Source organism: Ips typographus, linkage group LG15, assembly GCF_016097725.1.
Source record: "Ips typographus isolate SLU linkage group LG15, UJ_Ityp_2.0, whole genome shotgun sequence".
In the NCBI taxonomy this organism is placed as follows: Eukaryota; Metazoa; Arthropoda; class Insecta; order Coleoptera; family Curculionidae; genus Ips; species Ips typographus.
In genome coordinates, this window is record NC_138436.1 from 8,799,495 (window position 1) to 8,817,538 (window position 18,044).

Below are 18,044 nucleotides of genomic sequence, written 5' to 3' on the forward strand. Positions count from 1 at the left end.
TTTGGAATCCTCATTAAATTTCCTATCTAATGACATAAAAAAACACTTTAAAATTTGCTACAGTCAGGGACAAAAATAGTGTCAAAGTTTGAACTGTCAGAAAGACAGTTTGAAAGGACAGTCGAGTACAAAATCGCCTGTAAAACCCACTTGGAGTGGGAAAATGACAGTTTTAAGCACATTTTTGGAATCCTCATTAAATTTCCTATCAAATGACAGTAAAAAACACTCAAAAATTAGGTACAGTCAGGGAGAAAAGTGACGTCAAAGTTTAAACTGCCAGAAAGACAGTTTTAAAAGACAGGCAAGGACAAAATCGCCTGTAAAACCCACTTGGAGTGGGAAAATGACAGTTTTAAGCACATTTTTGGAATCCTCATTAAATTTCCGATCCAATGACATAAAAAAACGCTTTAAAATTTGGTACAGTCAGGGAGAAAAGTGACGTCAAAATTTAAACTGCCAGAAAGACAGTTTGAAAGGACACTCAAGCACAAAATCGCCCGTAAAACCCACTTGGAGTGCCCGAATCGCGTTTTTAAGCACATTTTTGGAATCCTCGTTAAATTTCCCATCCGATAATCAAGGTTGCCAACGGAAATGGGGCAAACTTTCCACACAATTTAACCTCGAACTCACCGCAACAGAGCCAATTGTGGCGTTTCCTTGGTGCCTCGCAGCGCTAGACACAACCGTCCCAAATACCCCATTTCGACGCTATAAAATACGATTTCAAAGCGAAATTGCCCCGTAGTCGATAACCGGTTCTCCATTGGAACGGCCATTTTGGATTTGGTCACCTGATCCATCAGCTGTCAAAGTGACAGAGACGTCAAAGTGCGCGCGCGACAAAAAACAGCAAAAATTTGGAAAAAAATTTCAAAAAAAAAAAATGACGCACCAATCCAACGGACCGTCGACCAATCACGTGACGCGTTTGCTGACCAGCAGCGCCCCCTCCACGCCGAAACTATCGACGCGCGATCCGATCGATCGATGCGCGCGTCGATCGAAATCCTGCCTCGAGGGGGGGAAAATGCGATACGTCATCACCAGCGACCGATTGGCGCAGCTGAAGAAAAACGTCGAGTGCGCAGTGCGGGAACATCGAATTTTCACCATCAAAGGTCAGTTTTTTTGCTTGTAACTAGTTAGGGGGGAAAGGTACGGAAAAACGAACGTCACCATCGTGTTCCCCGTCCCCGAATTAGTCGAAAACGAGTATAATATCGGTTTTTTAGGAAAAAATTCAAAATGGCGGTCGTAGAACGCCATTTTGTATTTTCCGCCATTTTGTATAGCAAAAAACCTTGATTATACTCGTTTTCGACTAATTTGGGGATGGGGAATCCGAATTTAAGGTCAGTTTGACAGTAGCTGTCACCCAGTTCGAGAAACTTACCGTAAATCGAGTGGGTGAAGAGTTAGAGAAAAACGGACTTGACCATCGTATTCCCCGTCCTCGATTTAGTAGAAAACGAGTATAATCTTGACTTTTTAGGAAAAAATTCAAAATGGCGGTTCTGGGACGCCATTTTGTATTTTCCGCCATTTTGTATAGCAAAAAACCCTGTTTATACTCGATTTCGACTAATTTGGGGTCGGGGAATCCGAATTTAAGGTCAGTTTGACAGTAGCTGTCACCCAGTTCGAGAAACTTACTGTAAATCGAGTGGGTGAAGAGTTAGAGAAAAACGGACTTGACCATCGTATTCCCCGTCCTCGATTTAGTAGAAAACGAGTATAATCTTGATTTTTTAGGAAAAATTCAAAATGGCGGTTGTGGGACGCCATTTTGAATATTCCGCCATTTTAAATTGCAAAAAACCTTGTTTGTACTCGTTTTCTACTAATTTGGGGTCGGGGAATCCATTTTTAATATTTGTTTGCACGTGACTTTCACCCAGTTCGAGAAATTTACCGTAAATCGAGTGGGTGAAGAGTTAGAGAAAAACGGACTTGACCATCGTATTCCCCGTCCTCGATTTAGTAGAAAACGAGTATAATCTTGATTTTTTAGGAAAAAATTCAAAATGGCGGTTGTGGGACGCCATTTTGTATTTTCCGCCATTTTGAAACGCAAAAAAACCTTGTTTGTATTCGTTTTCTACTAATTTGGGGTCGGGGAATCCATTTTTAATATTTGTTTGCACGTGACTTTCACCCAGTTCGAGAAACTTACCGTAAATCGAGTGGGTGAAGAGTTAGAGGAAAACGGACTTGACCATCGTATTCCCCGTCCTCGATTTAGTAGAAAACGAGTATAAACTTGATTTTTTAGGAAAAATTCAAAATGGCGGTTGTGGGACGCCATTTTGAATTTTCCGCCATTTTAAATTGCAAAAAACCTTGTTTGTACTTGTTTTCTACTAATTTGGGGTCGGGGAATCCATTTTTAATATTTGTTTTCACGTGACTTTCACCCAGTTCGAGAAACTTACCGTAAATCGAGTGGGTGAAGAGTTAGAGGAAAACGGACTTGACCATCGTATTCCCCGTCCTCGATTTAGTAGAAAACGAGTATAATCTTGATTTTTTAGGAAAAAATTCAAAATGGCGGTTGTGGGACGCCATTTTGTATTTTCCGCCATTTTGAAACGCAAAAAACCTTGTTTGTACTCGTTTTCGACTAATTTGGGGTCGGGGAATCCGAATTTAAGGTCAGTTTGACAGTAGCTGTCACCCAGTTCGAGAAACTTACCGTAAATCGAGTGGGGGGGGAGTTAGAGGAAAACGGACTTGACCATCGTATTCCCCGTCCTCGATTTAGTAGAAAACGAGTATAATCTTGATTTTTTAGGAAAAAATTCAAAATGGCGGTTGTGGGACGCCATTTTGTATTTTCCGCCATTTTGAAACGCAAAAAAACCTTGTTTGTACTCGTTTTCGATTAATTTGGGGTCGGGGAATCCATTTTTAATATTTGTTTGCACGTGACTTTCACCCAGTTCGAGAAACTTACCGTAAATCGAGTGGGTGAAGAGTTAGAGGAAAACGGACTTGACCATCGTATTCCCCGTCCTCGATTTAGTAGAAAACGAGTATAATCTTGATTTTTTAGGAAAAAATTCAAAATGGCGTCTGTGGAAGCCATTTTGCGTTTTCCCGCCATTTTGGTTTGAGCTAGCCTGGGCTTGTTTGTACTCGTTTTCGACTAATTCGGGGACGGGGAATCCATTTCCGACGTCAGTTTGACGTTATCTGTCACTCAGTTCGAGAAAATCCAAGATGGCGGCCAAAATTAAAAAATACGACATTATACTCGTTTTCGACTAATTCGGGGTCGGGGAATCCGATGGTGCAGTCAGTTTTTTCCTAACTCGTTCCCACGTCAAAAAATTCACAAAATCACGAAAATTGTACAGGAAATTGGGCGGTGATCAGGAAAGAACTGATCAAACGAAATTGGATCGAAAAGTACGAGCAGAGCAAACAACGATCGAATCAAGCGGATGACGTCACCAGCAATCTACCTGCGCGCCAAGACTGGGAAACCACCGCCAACTACGCGGAAAAATGCGAACGAACCGGTACGATTTTAAGGGCCCGATTGCGCAGGCTTCCGGTTAAAATTAACCGACAGTTTTGCGCAGTAATGTCCCGGATGTTGTCCGCGTACGATTGCGACCTCTATTGGTCGATGCGAAAGGAACCGGCCGATTTACAGCATCGCGGCAACGCCTACAAACTGATCAATCGATTCAGCAGATCGTTGTTTTCGTCGAAAGAGGGCCTCGCCTTGTTGCTGCAACAGTCCTACTGGTATTCCGAGGAAAACGTCGCTAACGTGAGTACGGAAAATCGAACGCAAAAATTAACACCACCATCGTGTTCCCCGTCCCCGAATTAGTCGAAAACGAGTATAATCTCGATTTTTTTAGAAAAGTTCAAAATGGCGTCCGTGGGAGCCATTTTGCGTTTTTCCGCCATTTTGGTTTGAGCTAGCCTGGGCTTGTTTGTACTCGTTTTCGACTAATTTGGGGACGGGGAATCCATTGCAACTGTCAGTTTGACAGTAGCTGTCACCCAGCTCGAGAAACTGCCCCTAAAACCACTTTCCTGAGGATTGAGAGGAAAATGAACACCACCATCGTATTCCCCGTCCCCGAATTAGTAGAAAACGAGTATAAACTCGATTTTTTTGAAAAACTCAAAATGGCGTCTGTCGGAGCCATTTTGCGTTTTTTCGCCATTTTGGTTTGAGTTAGCCTGGGCTTGTTTGTACTCGTTTTCGACTAATTTGGGGACGGGGAATTCATTGCAACTGTCAGTTTGACAGTAGCTGTCACCCAGCTCGAGAAACTGCCCCTAAAACCACTTTCCTGAGGATTGAGAGGAAAATGAACACCACCATCGTATTCCCCGTCCCCGAATTAGTAGAAAACGAGTATAAACTCGATTTTTTTGAAAAACTCAAAATGGCGTCTGTCGGAGCCATTTTGCGTTTTTTCGCCATTTTGGTTTGAGCTAGCCTGGGCTTGTTTGTACTCGTTTTCGACTAATTCGGGGACGGGGAATTCGTTTTTGACGTCAGTTTGACAGTAGCTGTCACCCAGCTCGAGAAACTGCCCCCGAAACCACTTTCCTGAGGGTTGAGAGAAAAATTATTGCCACCATCGTATTCCCCGTCCCCGAATTAGTCGAAAACGAGTATAATCTCGATTTTTTAGGAAAAGTTCAAAATGGCGTCTGTAGGAGCCATTTTGCGTTTTCCGCCATTTTGGTTCGAGTTAGCCTGGGCTTGTTTGTACTCGTTTTCGACTAATTCGGGGACGGGGAACTCGTTTCTGACGTCAGTTTGACGTTATCTGTCACTCAGTTCGAGAAAATCCAAGATGGCGGCCAAAATTAAAAAATCCAAGATTATACTCGTTTTCGACTAATTCGGGGTCGGGGAATCCATTGGAACTGTCAGTTTTGACGTATCTCTCACTGGATTCGAACAATTTAGGTTAACTTTCCGCGCTGCTACGTGCTGGGCTTCCCCGATCACTACAACATGTTTCTCGACGATTTTCGCATCACCGCCTGCATGGGACTGCTGAAATGGCTGGTGGAACGTTACGAGACCAAACAAACTGTTCATTCGATCGAAGGAACCGTTCCGCATTCCGCTTTGAATTTTGCCATGGATCGGTAAAAAATTTAATTAAATTAAATTAAAAAAAAAATAATTAATATTAATTTTTTCAATTAAATTTAATAAAAAAAAATAAAAAAAAAATTTAAAAAAAAAAAATTAAATTTAATAAATTTTTTTTTAATTTTTTTTTTTTTTTTTTTTTAAATTTTTTATTAATTTTTTAACGCGCAGGTGCGGAGAGTACGTGGCAAAACAGAAGCACCAGGACATCGACAAGGAGTTCAATCGGGTGTGGGACCACGAATGGGAACAGTTTTTGGGCTTTTTCTACGCCGTGGTGCATCACGGTGACGTTTTTTTCGATTTTAAGGTACCCAGACGTCAAATTGACAGTTTGTCGCGTACGTCATTGGATAGCCAATGAAATGGGCTTTCCAACGATATGGCTACACGAGCTGATTGGTTGGACAGTTTGGCCGCTAGAGGGCGTCAAAGTTGACTTAAAAAATTTAGTCATTTTTTAGTGCACTCTTTCATTCAACTGTCATTTAGTCACTTATTTGTGTCAGTTTATATAAAGTTTTATACGTTAATGGATAGCCAATGAAATAGCCTTTCCAACGATATGGCTACACGAGTTGATTGGTTGGACAGTTTGGCCGCTAGAGGGCGTTAAAGTTGACCTACAACTTTACTCAAATTTTCAGTGCACCAACTCACTTAACCTCAAAAAACTCCCTTATTTAGGACACTTTGTATATATTTTTATATGTCAATGGATAGCCAATGAAATTGGCTTTCCAACGATACGGCTACACGACTTGATTGATTAAACAGTTTAGCCGCTAGGGGGCGTCAAACTTAAGCTACCAAAAATTGAAAATTTTCAGTGCACTCTTTCATTCAAACCTCAATAACTCCCTAATTTGGGACACTTTGTATAAACATTTTTACGTCAATGGATAGCCAATGAAATGGCCTTTCCAACGATATGGCTACACGAGTTGATTGGTTGGACAGTTTGGCCGCTAGAGGGCGTCAAACGTTTTGACGCGTCCTTTTTTTCCAGGACAAATTGGTGAACAGTTACGCGCAGGCCAAAGTGCGCCTGAACGAAATCGCCATCTGGTGGCCGCAATACGAACCGGACGGCATGCGCAACATTTGGATACTGAAACCGGGCAACAGATGTCGCGGCAGAGGCATTCAATTGATCAAAACGGCGGACGAAGTGGAAAAAGTGATGACCAATCAAAAGGTCAAGTACGTCGTGCAAAAGTATATAGGTTGGGCTGTCAAATGTCACATTTTTGTTTGACATTTAAATGACACGTTTTTGACAGAGAAACCGCTCATCATCTACAAAACGAAATTTGACATTCGCCAGTGGTTTATGGTGACCAATGCGCATCCGCTCACGATATGGATGTACAGGTAACCGTGACCAGGGGGGACTGTCAGCTGTCAAATGTCAGAAGTGTCAAACGTCAAATTTTGACAGGGACAGCTATCTGCGCTTCAGCGGTCAAAATTTCAGTTTGGACAATTTCCACGAGAGCCTCCATCTGACCAATCACGCGGTCCAGTGCCGTTACGCCATTGGCCAGTCACGTGACAGGGCGTTGCCCGACGACAACATGTGGGACTGTCACTCGTTCAAGGCCTACTTGAAACAGATCGGTCGTCTGGACAAATGGAATCAGGTTTTTAATTTTTTTGTTTTTTTTTTTTTTTTTTTTGTTTGGATTTTTTTTTTTTTTTTTTTTTGTTTGGATTTTTTTTTTTTTTTAAACAAAATGGCGAAATGGCAAAATCTAAATCTAAATCTAAATCTAAATTAATATATTTTTTTTTGGTTTTTTTTTTATTAATTTTTTTTTTTTTTGTAAATATATATATTTTTTTTTTATAAAAAAAAAAACAAAATGGCGGTTTTTTCAGGTTAAGTTAGGTTAGGTTAGGTTAGGATTTTATATTTTTTTATTATTTTTTTTTCTTTTTTTATTTTTTATTTTTAATGGCGGTTTTTTCAGGTCAGGTTAGGTTAGGTTAGGATTTTATATATATTTTTTTTTTTTTTTTTTTTAAATTTTTTTTTAATTAAAAAAAAACAAAATGGCGGTTTTTTCAGGGTAAGTTAGGTTAGGTTAGGTTAGGATTTTATATATTTTTTTTATTTTTTTTTATTTTTTTTTATTTTTTTTTTTAATTTATTTTTTTTTAAATAAAAAAAAAACAAAATGGCGGTTTTTTCAGGTTAAGTTAGGTTAGGTTAGGTTAGGATTTTATATATTTTTTTTTTTTTATTTTTTTTTTATTATTTTTATTTTTTTCATTTTTTAATTAAAAAAAAACAAAATGGCGGTTTTTTCAGGTTAAGTTAGGTTAGGTTAGGTTAGGATTTTATATATTTTTTTTATTTTTTTTATTATTTTTTTTCTTTTTTTATTTTTTATTTTTAATGGCGGTTTTTTCAGGTCAGGTTAGGTTAGGTTAGGTTAGGATTTTATATATATTTTTTTTTTATTTATTTTTTTTTTTTTTAATTAAAAAAATTCAAAATGGCGGTTTTTTCAGGGTAAGTTAGGTTAGGTTAGGATTTTATATTTTTTTATTATTTTTTTTTTATTTATTTTTTTTATTTTTTTATTTTTTAAATAAAAAAAAACAAAATGGCGGTTTTTTCAGGTTAAGTTAGGTTAGGTTAAGTTAGGATTTCATATATTTTTTTTATTATTTTTTTTATTTTTTTTTTATTTTTTTATTTTTTATTTTTAATGGCGGTTTTTTCAGGTTAGGTTAGGATTTTATATATTTTTTTTTTGATTTTTTTTTTTTTTTTTTTTTATTAAAAAAAAAACAAAATGGCGGTTTTTCTAGGTTATTTTTCCGGGTATGAGACAGAGTATCGTGTGCGCAATGTTGGCCAGTCAGGACACGATGGATCGTAGACCGAACACGTTCGAGATTTACGGGGCCGATTTCATGTTGTCCGAGGATTTCCGACCGTGGCTGCTCGAAATTAATTGCAGTCCGGACCTGTCGTTTTCCACGTCGGTGACTAGTAGGCTGTGTCCGCAGTGCATGGAGGACATTGTTAAAGGTGAGCGCGCGTCAAATTTTGACGTTTCCTGCCGATTTTCGATTGAAATAGCCTGGGCTTGTGGGTACTCGTTTTCGACTAACTTGGGGACGGGGAATCCGTTTTTCCAGTCGGTTTGACAGTAGCTGTCACCCAGTTCGAGAAACTTACTACAAGTCGAGTGGGGGGGGAGTTGGAGGAAAATTAACACCACCATCGTGTTCCCCGTCCCCGAATTAGTCGAAAACGAGTATAATCTCGATTTTTTAGGAAAAGTTCAAAATGGCGTCTGTGGGAGCCATTTTGCGTTTTTTCGCCATTTTGGTTTGAGCTAGCCTGGGCTTGTTTGTACTCGTTTTCGACTAATTTGGGGTCGGGGAATCCGAATTTAAGGTCAGTTTGACAGTAGCTGTCACCCAGTTCGAGAAACTAATCGTAAATCGAGTGGGTGGGGAGTTAGAAAAAAATTAACCCCACCATCGTGTTCCCCGTCCCCGAATTAGTAGAAAACGAGTATAATCTCGATTTTTTAGGAAAAAATTCAAAATGGCGGTCGTGAGACGCCATTTTGAATTTTCCGCCATTTTGAATAGCAAAAAACCTTGTTTGTACTCGTTTTCGACTAATTCGGGGTCGGGGAATCCATTTCTGATGTCAATTAGACACTAGCTGTCAACCAGTTCGAGAAACTGTCATTAAATCGAGTGGGTGAGGAGTTAGAGGAAAATTAACACCACCATCGTGTTCCCCGTCCCCGAATTGGTCGAAAATGAGTATAAACTCGATTTTTTACGAAACAATTCAAAATGGCGGTCGTAGGACGATGATTGATCGCACCGTTTGGCCGCTAGAGGGCGTCAAAGTTCCTTCACCATATAATCACATATTTTTTGACACTCGTCACTTTGAACCTAAATTACTCTCTTATTTGACAAGTTACGTCAAAATGTCATAGAAAACAAAAGATAGAGCAGATTACAAGCTTTCCAAAAATATTCCCTCATGAGTTGATTGGTCATACCGTTTGGCCGCTAGAGGGCGTCAAAGTTCCTTTACCATAAAATGACGTAATTTTTGACACTCGTTGCTTTGACTCTAAATTACTCTCTTATTTGACAAGTTACGTCAAAATGTCATAGAAAACAAAAGATAGAGCAGATTTCAAGCTTTCCAAAAATATCCCCCCATGACTTAATTTATCATACCGTTTGGCCGCTAGAGGGCGTCAAAGTTCCTTCACCATAAAATCACATATTTTTTGACACTCCTCGCTTTGAACCTAAATTACTCTCTTATTTGACAAGTTACGTCAAAATGTCATAGAAAACAAAAGATAGAGCAGATTTCAAGCTTTCTAAAAATATCCCCTCATGACTTAATTTGTCATATCGTTTGGCCGCTAGAGGGCGTCAAAGTTCCTTCACCATAAAATCACATCTTTTTTGACACTCGTCGCTTTGATCCTAAATTACTCCCTTATTTGACAAGTTACGTCAAAATGTCATAGAAAACAAAAGATAGAGCAGATTTCAAGCTTTCCAAAAATATCCCCCCATGAGTTGATTGGTTATACCGTTTGGCCGCTAGAGGGCGTCAAAGTTCCTTCACCATAAAATCACATATTTTTTAGAATTAGTGGAAAACGAGTACAAACAAGCCCAGGCTAGCTCAAACCAAAATGGCGAAAAAACGCAAAATGGCTCCCACAGACGCCATTTTGAATTTTTGCTAAAAAAATTGTTTATACTCGTTTTCTGCTAAATCTGGGACGGGGAATACGATGGTGGCAATAATTTTCCTCTCAACCCTCAGGAAAGCGGTTTCGGCGGGCAGTTTCTCGAGCTGGGTGACAGCTACTGTGAAACTGACGTCAGAAACGAATTCCCCGACCCCGAATTAGTCGAAAACGAGTATAATGTTGTACTTTTTAATTTTGGCCGCCATCTTGGATTTTCTCGAACTGAGTGACAGATACTGTCAAACTGACCTCGAATTCGGATTCCCCGACCCCAAATTAGTCGAAAACGAGTACAAACAAGGTTTTTTGCATTTTAAAATGGCGGAAAATTCAAAATGGCGTCCCACAACCGCCATTTTGAATTTTTTCAAAAAAATCGAGATTATACTCGTTTTCGACTAATTCGGGGACGGGGAACACGATGGTGGTGTTAATTTTTCTCTAACTCCCCACCCACTCGATTTACAAGTAGTTTCTCGAACTGGGTGACAGCTACTGTCAAACCGACTTTAAAAACGGATTCCCCGTCCCCAAATTAGTCGAAAACGAGTACAAACAAGCCCAGGCTAGCTCAAACCAAAATGGCGAAAAAACGCAAAATGGCTCCCACAGACGCCATTTTGAATTTTTTCAAAAAAATCGAGATTATAGTCGTTTTCGACTAATTCGGGGACGGGGAACACGATGGTGGTGTTAATTTTTCTCTAACTCCCCCCCCACTCGATTTACGAGTAGTTTCTCGAACTGGGTGACAGCTACTGTCAAACTAACCTTAAATTCGGATTCCCCGTCCCCAAATTAGTCGAAAACGAGTACCATCAAGACCCCTTTAACTCAAGCCAAAATGGCGGAATTTTACAGTGATCGTGGACAGGAGAAAAAATCCAAACGCCGACACCGGACTGTTCGATTTGATTTACAAGCAAAACTATCCGAGAACGCCGCCCTATTTAGGCATGAACCTGTCGGTGCGCGGTCGGAAAATATTCCGAACCCGTCCGAGAAAACCCGACTTCAAGGTAAGTTGCAATTTGATTGGTCGATGGGCGAGGGGAGGGGCAAGAGGGGTGGGGGCATTTAAGCAGGAAAAAGTGCAGTTTGCGCATGCGACGCGACCGAAACGTCCCATCGATTTTGCGCAGCAATCGTGCAACGTTGCCAAACCGCTTCGACCGCTCAACCAATCGCCGGAAGGCTACACGGGCCCGGTGATCGAAAATCTGATCGACGAATTGAACAAAGCGAGTGAGTGATTTTTTTTCCTTTTCCCCCACTCGCACGAAACGAAAGCGACGTTGCCACGTTTCAGTTTGCGCGACTGACAGCGGCGTTGATTTTGTGCTGCCGCAGGCGGCGTTGCCGTCCACCAACCAGAAGACGGCCAACAAAGTAGCCGGGTACGCCATCTGTCGGCGCAAAACTAATCCAAACCATTCTTCTCTGTCTAGAAGACCAAACGGAAACGGAAATGTTAGACGTTCGGCCTACTGAACAGTGCGGCAACAACGCCTCCGTGGATAATGTCAGTTTTCGGACAAAACAAATAAAAATTACTCGCTTAGACTTTTTGAATTTTTTCCCGAAAAAAAAACGAGTTTTTTTGACAGTTTCTCGAACTGGGTGACAGCTACTGTCAAACTGACAGTTGCAATGGATTCCCCATCCCCAAATTAGTCGAAAACGAGTACAAACAAGCCCCGGCTAACTCAAGCCAAAATGGCGGAAATTGCAAATGAATCCCACAGACGCCATTTTGATTTTTATCAAAACAAAACTTTGTCGCTCTCTGGCGGCCAAACAGTATAATCAATCAACTCGTGTGGGGATATTTTTGGAAAGCTTGCAATCTGCTCTATCTTTTGTTTTCTATGATATTTTGACGTAACTTGTCAAATAAGGGAGTAATTTAGAGTCAAAGCAACGAGTGTCAAAAATTATGTCATTTTATGGTGAAGGAACTTTGACGCCCTCTAGCGGCCAAACGGTATGACAAATTAAGTCATGAGGGGATATTTTTAGAAAGCTTGAAATCTGCTCTATCTTTTGTTTTCTATGACATTTTGACGTAACTTGTCAAATAAGAGAGTAATTTAGAGTCAAAGCAACGAGTGTCAAAAATTACGTCATTTTATGGTGAAGCAACTTTGACGCCCTCTAGCGGCCAAACGGTATACTCAATCAACTCATGGGGGGATATTTTTGGAAAGCTTGAAATCTGCTCTATCTTTTGTTTTCTATGACATTTTGACGTATCTTGTCAAATAAGAGAGTAATTAAGGGTTAAAGCGACGAGTGTCAAAAAATATGAGATTTTATGGTGAAGCAACTTTGACGCCCTCTAGCGGCCAAACGGTATAATCAATCAACTCATGGGGGGATATTTTTGGAAAGCTTGTAATCTGCACTATCTTTTGTTTTCTATGACATTTTGACGTAACTTGTCAAATAAGGGAGTAATTTAGAGTCAAAGCAACGAGTGTCAAAAATTACGTCATTTTATGGTGAAGCAACTTTGACGCCCTCTAGCGGCCAAACGGTATAATCAATCAACTCATGGGGGGATATTTTTGGAAAGCTTGAAATCTGCTCTATCTTTTGTTTTCTATGACATTTTGACGTAACTTGTCAAATAAGGGAGTAATTTAGAGTCAAAGCAACGAGTGTCAAAAATTACGTCATTTTATGGTGAAGCAACTTTGACGCCCTCTAGCGGCCAAACGGTATAACCAATCAACTCGTGGGGGGATATTTTTGGAAAGCTTGAAATCTGCTCTATCTTTTGTTTTCTATGACATTTTGACGTAACTTGTCAAATAAGAGAGTAATTTAGGTTCAAAGCGACGAGTGTCAAAAAATATGTGATTTTATGGTGAAGGAACTTTGACGCCCTCTAGCGGCCAAACGGTATGACAAATTAAGTCATGGGGGGACATTTTTGGAAAGCTTGAAATCTGCTCTATCTTTTGTTTTCTATGACATTTTGACGTAACTTGTCAAATAAGAGAGTAATTAAGGGTTAAAGCGACGAGTGTCAAAAAATATGTGATTTTATGGTGAAGGAACTTTGACGCCCTCTAGCGGCCAAACGGTATGACAAATTAAGTCATGAGGGGATATTTTTAGAAAGCTTGAAATCTGCTCTATCTTTTGTTTTCTATGACATTTTGACGTAACTTGTCAAATAAGGGAGTAATTTAGAGTCAAAGCAACGAGTGTCAAAAATTACGTCATTTTATGGTGAAGGAACTTTGACGCCCTCTAGCGGCCAAACGGTATGACAAATTAAGTCTTGGGGGGATATTTTTGGAAAGCTTGAAATCTGCTCTATCTTTTGTTTTCTATGACATTTTGACGTAACTTGTCAAATAAGAGAGTAATTAAGGGTTAAAGCGACGAGTGTCAAAAAATATGTGATTTTATGGTGAAGGAACTTTGACGCCCTCTAGCGGCCAAACGGTATGACAAATTAAGTCATGAGGGGATATTTTTAGAAAGCTTGAAATCTGCTCTATCTTTTGTTTTCTATGACATTTTGACGTAACTTGTCAAATAAGAGAGTAATTTAGAGTCAAAGCAACGAGTGTCAAAAATTACGTCATTTTATGGTGAAGCAACTTTGACGCCCTCTAGCGGCCAAACGGTATACTCAATCAACTCATGGGGGGATATTTTTGGAAAGCTTGTAATCTGCTCTATCTTTTCTTTTCTATGACATTTTGACGTAACTTGTCAAATAAGAGAGTAATTAAGGGTTAAAGCGACGAGTGTCAAAAAATATGTGATTTTATGGTGAAGGAACTTTGACGCCCTCTAGCGGCCAAACGGTATGACAAATTAAGTCATGAGGGGATATTTTTAGAAAGCTTGAAATCTGCTCTATCTTTTGTTTTCTATGACATTTTGACGTAACTTGTCAAATAAGGGAGTAATTTAGAGTCAAAGCAACGAGTGTCAAAAATTACGTCATTTTATGGTGAAGGAACTTTGACGCCCTCTAGCGGCCAAACGGTATGACAAATTAAGTCTTGGGGGGATATTTTTGGAAAGCTTGAAATCTGCTCTATCTTTTGTTTTCTATGACATTTTGACGTAACTTGTCAAATAAGAGAGTAATTAAGGGTTAAAGCGACGAGTGTCAAAAAATATGTGATTTTATGGTGAAGGAACTTTGACGCCCTCTAGCGGCCAAACGGTATGACAAATTAAGTCATGAGGGGATATTTTTAGAAAGCTTGAAATCTGCTCTATCTTTTGTTTTCTATGACATTTTGACGTAACTTGTCAAATAAGAGAGTAATTTAGAGTCAAAGCAACGAGTGTCAAAAATTACGTCATTTTATGGTGAAGCAACTTTGACGCCCTCTAGCGGCCAAACGGTATACTCAATCAACTCATGGGGGGATATTTTTGGAAAGCTTGTAATCTGCTCTATCTTTTCTTTTCTATGACATTTTGACGTATCTTGTCAAATAAGGGAGTAAATTAGGGTCAAAGCGACGAGTGTCAAAAAATATGTGATTTTATGGTGAAGGAACTTTGACGCCCTCTAGCGGCCAAACGGTATGACAAATTAAGTCATGAGGGGATATTTTTAGAAAGCTTGAAATCTGCTCTATCTTTTGTTTTCTATGACATTTTGACGTAACTTGTCAAATAAGGGAGTAATTTAGAGTCAAAGCAACGAGTGTCAAAAATTACGTCATTTTATGGTGAAGCAACTTTGACGCCCTCTAGCGGCCAAACGGTATAATCAATCAACTCATGGGGGGATATTTTTGGAAAGCTTGAAATCTGCTCTATCTTTTGTTTTCTATGACATTTTGACGTAACTTGTCAAATAAGGGAGTAATTTAGGTTCAAAGCGACGAGTGTCAAAAAATATGTGATTTTATGGTGAAGGAACTTTGACGCCCTCTAGCGGCCAAACGGTATAATCAATCAACTCATGGGGGGATATTTTTAGAAAGCTTGAAATCTGCTCTATCTTTTGTTTTCTATGACATTTTGACGTAACTTGTCAAATAAGGGAGTAATTTAGGTTCAAAGCGACGAGTGTCAAAAAATATGTGATTTTATGGTGAAGGAACTTTGACGCCCTCTAGCGGCCAAACGGTATAATCAATCAACTCATGGGGGGTATTTTTGGAAAGCTTGCAATCTGCTCTATCTTTTCTTTTCTATGACATTTTGACGTATCTTGTCAAATAAGGGAGTAAATTAGGGTCAAAGCGACGAGTGTCAAAAAATATGTGATTTTATGGCGAAGGAACTTTGACGCCCTCTAGCGGCCAAACGATATGACAAATTAAGTCATGAGGGGATATTTTTGGAAAGCTTGAAATCTGCTCTATCTTTTGTTTTCTATGACATTTTGACGTAACTTGTCAAATAAGAGAGTACTTTAGAGTCAAAGCGACGAGTGTCAAAAAATATGTGATTTTATGGTGAAGGAACTTTGACGCCCTCTAGCGGCCAAACGGTATACTCAATCAACTCATGGAGGGATATTTTTGGAAAGCTTGTAATCTGCTCTATCTTTTGTTTTCTATGACATTTTGACGTAACTTGTCAAATAAGAGAGTAATTTAGGGTCAAAGCGACGAGTGTCAAAAAATATGTGATTTTATGGTGAAGGAACTTTGACGCCCTCTAGCGGCCAAACGGTATGACAAATTAAGTCATGGGGGGATATTTTTGGAAAGCTTGAAATCTGCTCTATCTTTTGTTTTCTATGACATTTTGACGTAACTTGTCAAATAAGAGAGTAATTAAGGGTTAAAGCGACGAGTGTCAAAAAATATGTGATTTTATGGTGAAGGAACTTTGACGCCCTCTAGCGGCCAAACGGTATGACAAATTAAGTCATGGGGGGACATTTTTGGAAAGCTTGAAATCTGCTCTATCTTTTGTTTTCTATGACATTTTGACGTAACTTGTCAAATAAGGGAGTAATTTAGAGTCAAAGCAACGAGTGTCAAAAATTATGTCATTTTATGGTGAAGGAATTTTGACGCCCTCTAGCGGCCAAACGGTATGACAAATTAAGTCATGGGGGGATATTTTTGGAAAGCTTGAAATCTGCTCTATCTTTTGTTTTCTATGACATTTTGACGTAACTTGTCAAATAAGGGAGTAATTTAGAGTCAAAGCAACGAGTGTCAAAAATTACGTCATTTTATGGTGAAGCAACTTTGACGCCCTCTAGCGGCCAAACGGTATAATAAATCAACTCATGGGGGGATATTTTTAGAAAGCTTGAAATCTGCTCTATCTTTTGTTTTCTATGACATTTTGACGTAACTTGTCAAATAAGGGAGTAATTTAGAGTCAAAGCAACGAGTGTCAAAAATTACGTCATTTTATGGTGAAGCAACTTTGACGCCCTCTAGCGGCCAAACGGTATAATAAATCAACTCATGGGGGGATATTTTTAGAAAGCTTGAAATCTGCTCTATCTTTTGTTTTCTATGACATTTTGACGTAACTTGTCAAATAAGGGAGTAATTTAGAGTCAAAGCAACGAGTGTCAAAAATTACGTCATTTTATGGTGAAGCAACTTTGACGCCCTCTAGCGGCCAAACGGTATAATAAATCAACTCATGGGGGGATATTTTTAGAAAGCTTGAAATCTGCTCTATCTTTTGTTTTCTATGACATTTTGACGTAACTTGTCAAATAAGAGAGTAATTTAGAGTCAAAGCAACGAGTGTCAAAAATTACGTCATTTTATGGTGAAGCAACTTTGACGCCCTCTAGCGGCCAAACGGTATACTCAATCAACTCATGGAGGGATATTTTTGGAAAGCTTGTAATCTGCTCTATCTTTTGTTTTCTATGACATTTTGACGTAACTTGTCAAATAAGGGAGTAATTTAGAGTCAAAGCAACGAGTGTCAAAAATTACGTCATTTTATGGTAAAGGAACTTTGACGCCCTCTAGCGGCCAAACGGTATACTCAATCAACTCATGGGGGGATATTTTTGGAAAGCTTGTAATCTGCTCTATCTTTTGTTTTCTATGACATTTTGACGTATCTTGTCAAATAAGAGAGTAATTTAGGTTCAAAGCGACGAGTGTCAAAAAATATGTGATTTTATGGTGAAGGAACTTTGACGCCCTCTAGCGGCCAAACGGTATAATCAATCAACTCATGGGGGGATATTTTTGGAAAGCTTGCAATTTGCTCTATCTTTTGTTTTCTATGACATTTTGACGTATCTTGTCAAATAAGAGAGTAATTTAGGTTCAAAGCGACGAGTGTCAAAAAATATGTGATTTTATGGTGAAGGAACTTTGACGCCCTCTAGCGGCCAAACGGTATGACAAATTAAGTCATGAGGGGATATTTTTAGAAAGCTTGAAATCTGCTCTATCTTTTGTTTTCTATGACATTTTGACGTAACTTGTCAAATAAGGGAGTAATTTAGAGTCAAAGCAACGAGTGTCAAAAATTACGTCATTTTATGGTGAAGCAACTTTGACGCCCTCTAGCGGCCAAACGGTATAATCAATCAACTCATGGGGGGATATTTTTGGAAAGCTTGTAATCTGCACTATCTTTTGTTTTCTATGACATTTTGACGTAACTTGTCAAATAAGGGACTAATTTAGGGTCAAAGCGACGAGTGTCAAAAAATATGAGATTTTATGGTGAAGCAACTTTGACGCCCTCTAGCGGCCAAACGGTATGACTAATCAACTCATGTTATGACATTTTTGGAAAGTTTGCAATCTGCTCTATCTTTTGTTTTCTATGACATTTTGACGTAACTTGTCAAATAAGAGAGTAATTAAGGGTCAAAGCGACGAGTGTCAAAAAATATGTGATTTTATGGTGAAGGAACTTTGACGCCCTCTAGCGGCCAAACGATATGACAAATTAAGTCATGGGGGGATATTTTTGGAAAGCTTGAAATCTGCTCTATCTTTTGTTTTCTATGACATTTTGACGTAACTTGTCAAATAAGGGAGTAATTTAGGATCAAAGCGACGAGTGTCAAAAAATATCTTCTAGAGCTTTATGGAACCGTTTTGCGTTACAAAATGGACGTATTTGGACCACCCGGTATACAAAACGTCCTGAATACGACGTAGTTCCGCGTTGGCGCATTACAATTTGTCGATTATCGATTACCCCCC

The 18,044-nt window shown here is 39.1% G+C and overlaps 1 protein-coding gene across 7 annotated transcripts; it reads left to right on the plus strand.

Moving 5' to 3' along the window:
* The first annotated feature begins 777 nt into the window (after nt 1–777).
* LOC145738461 (tubulin glycylase 3A-like) lies at nt 778–11,466 on the plus strand. 7 transcript variants are annotated; one of them, XR_014180760.1, is made up of 13 exons: nt 778–1,127; nt 3,366–3,530; nt 3,594–3,787; nt 4,952–5,136; nt 5,315–5,453; nt 6,153–6,369; nt 6,427–6,517; nt 6,585–6,786; nt 7,964–8,186; nt 10,743–10,922; nt 10,986–11,148; nt 11,213–11,292; nt 11,352–11,466. XR_014180760.1 is itself a non-coding variant. In XM_081993296.1 (12 exons), exons 1-12 carry the CDS (start codon nt 893–895, stop codon nt 11,223–11,225), a joined length of 2,007 nt encoding a protein of 668 aa, XP_081849422.1. In that variant the 5' UTR covers nt 778–892; the 3' UTR covers nt 11,226–11,466. The 7 variants fall into 7 exon arrangements, 5 of the variants coding, with proteins under 5 accessions (XP_081849422.1, XP_081849418.1, XP_081849421.1 ...); XR_014180761.1 differs by having other exon boundaries at nt 779–1,127; nt 10,989–11,148; XM_081993296.1 differs by having other exon boundaries at nt 11,213–11,466.
* Nucleotides 11,467–18,044: the final 6,578 nt, after the last annotated feature.

What these genes read in the sequence shown, in the direction of transcription:
- LOC145738461 (XM_081993292.1), top strand. Translation starts at nt 893, where the DNA reads ATGACGCACCAATCCAACGGACCGTCGACCAATCACGTGACGCGTTTG. An exon ending in TCGAATTTTCACCATCAAAG is followed by an intron (nt 1,128 to 3,365) that starts GTCAGTTTTTTT and finishes AAAATTGTACAG; the next exon opens with GAAATTGGGCGGTGATCAGG. An exon ending in TTGAATTTTGCCATGGATCG is followed by an intron (nt 5,137 to 5,314) that starts GTAAAAAATTTA and finishes TTTAACGCGCAG; the next exon opens with GTGCGGAGAGTACGTGGCAA.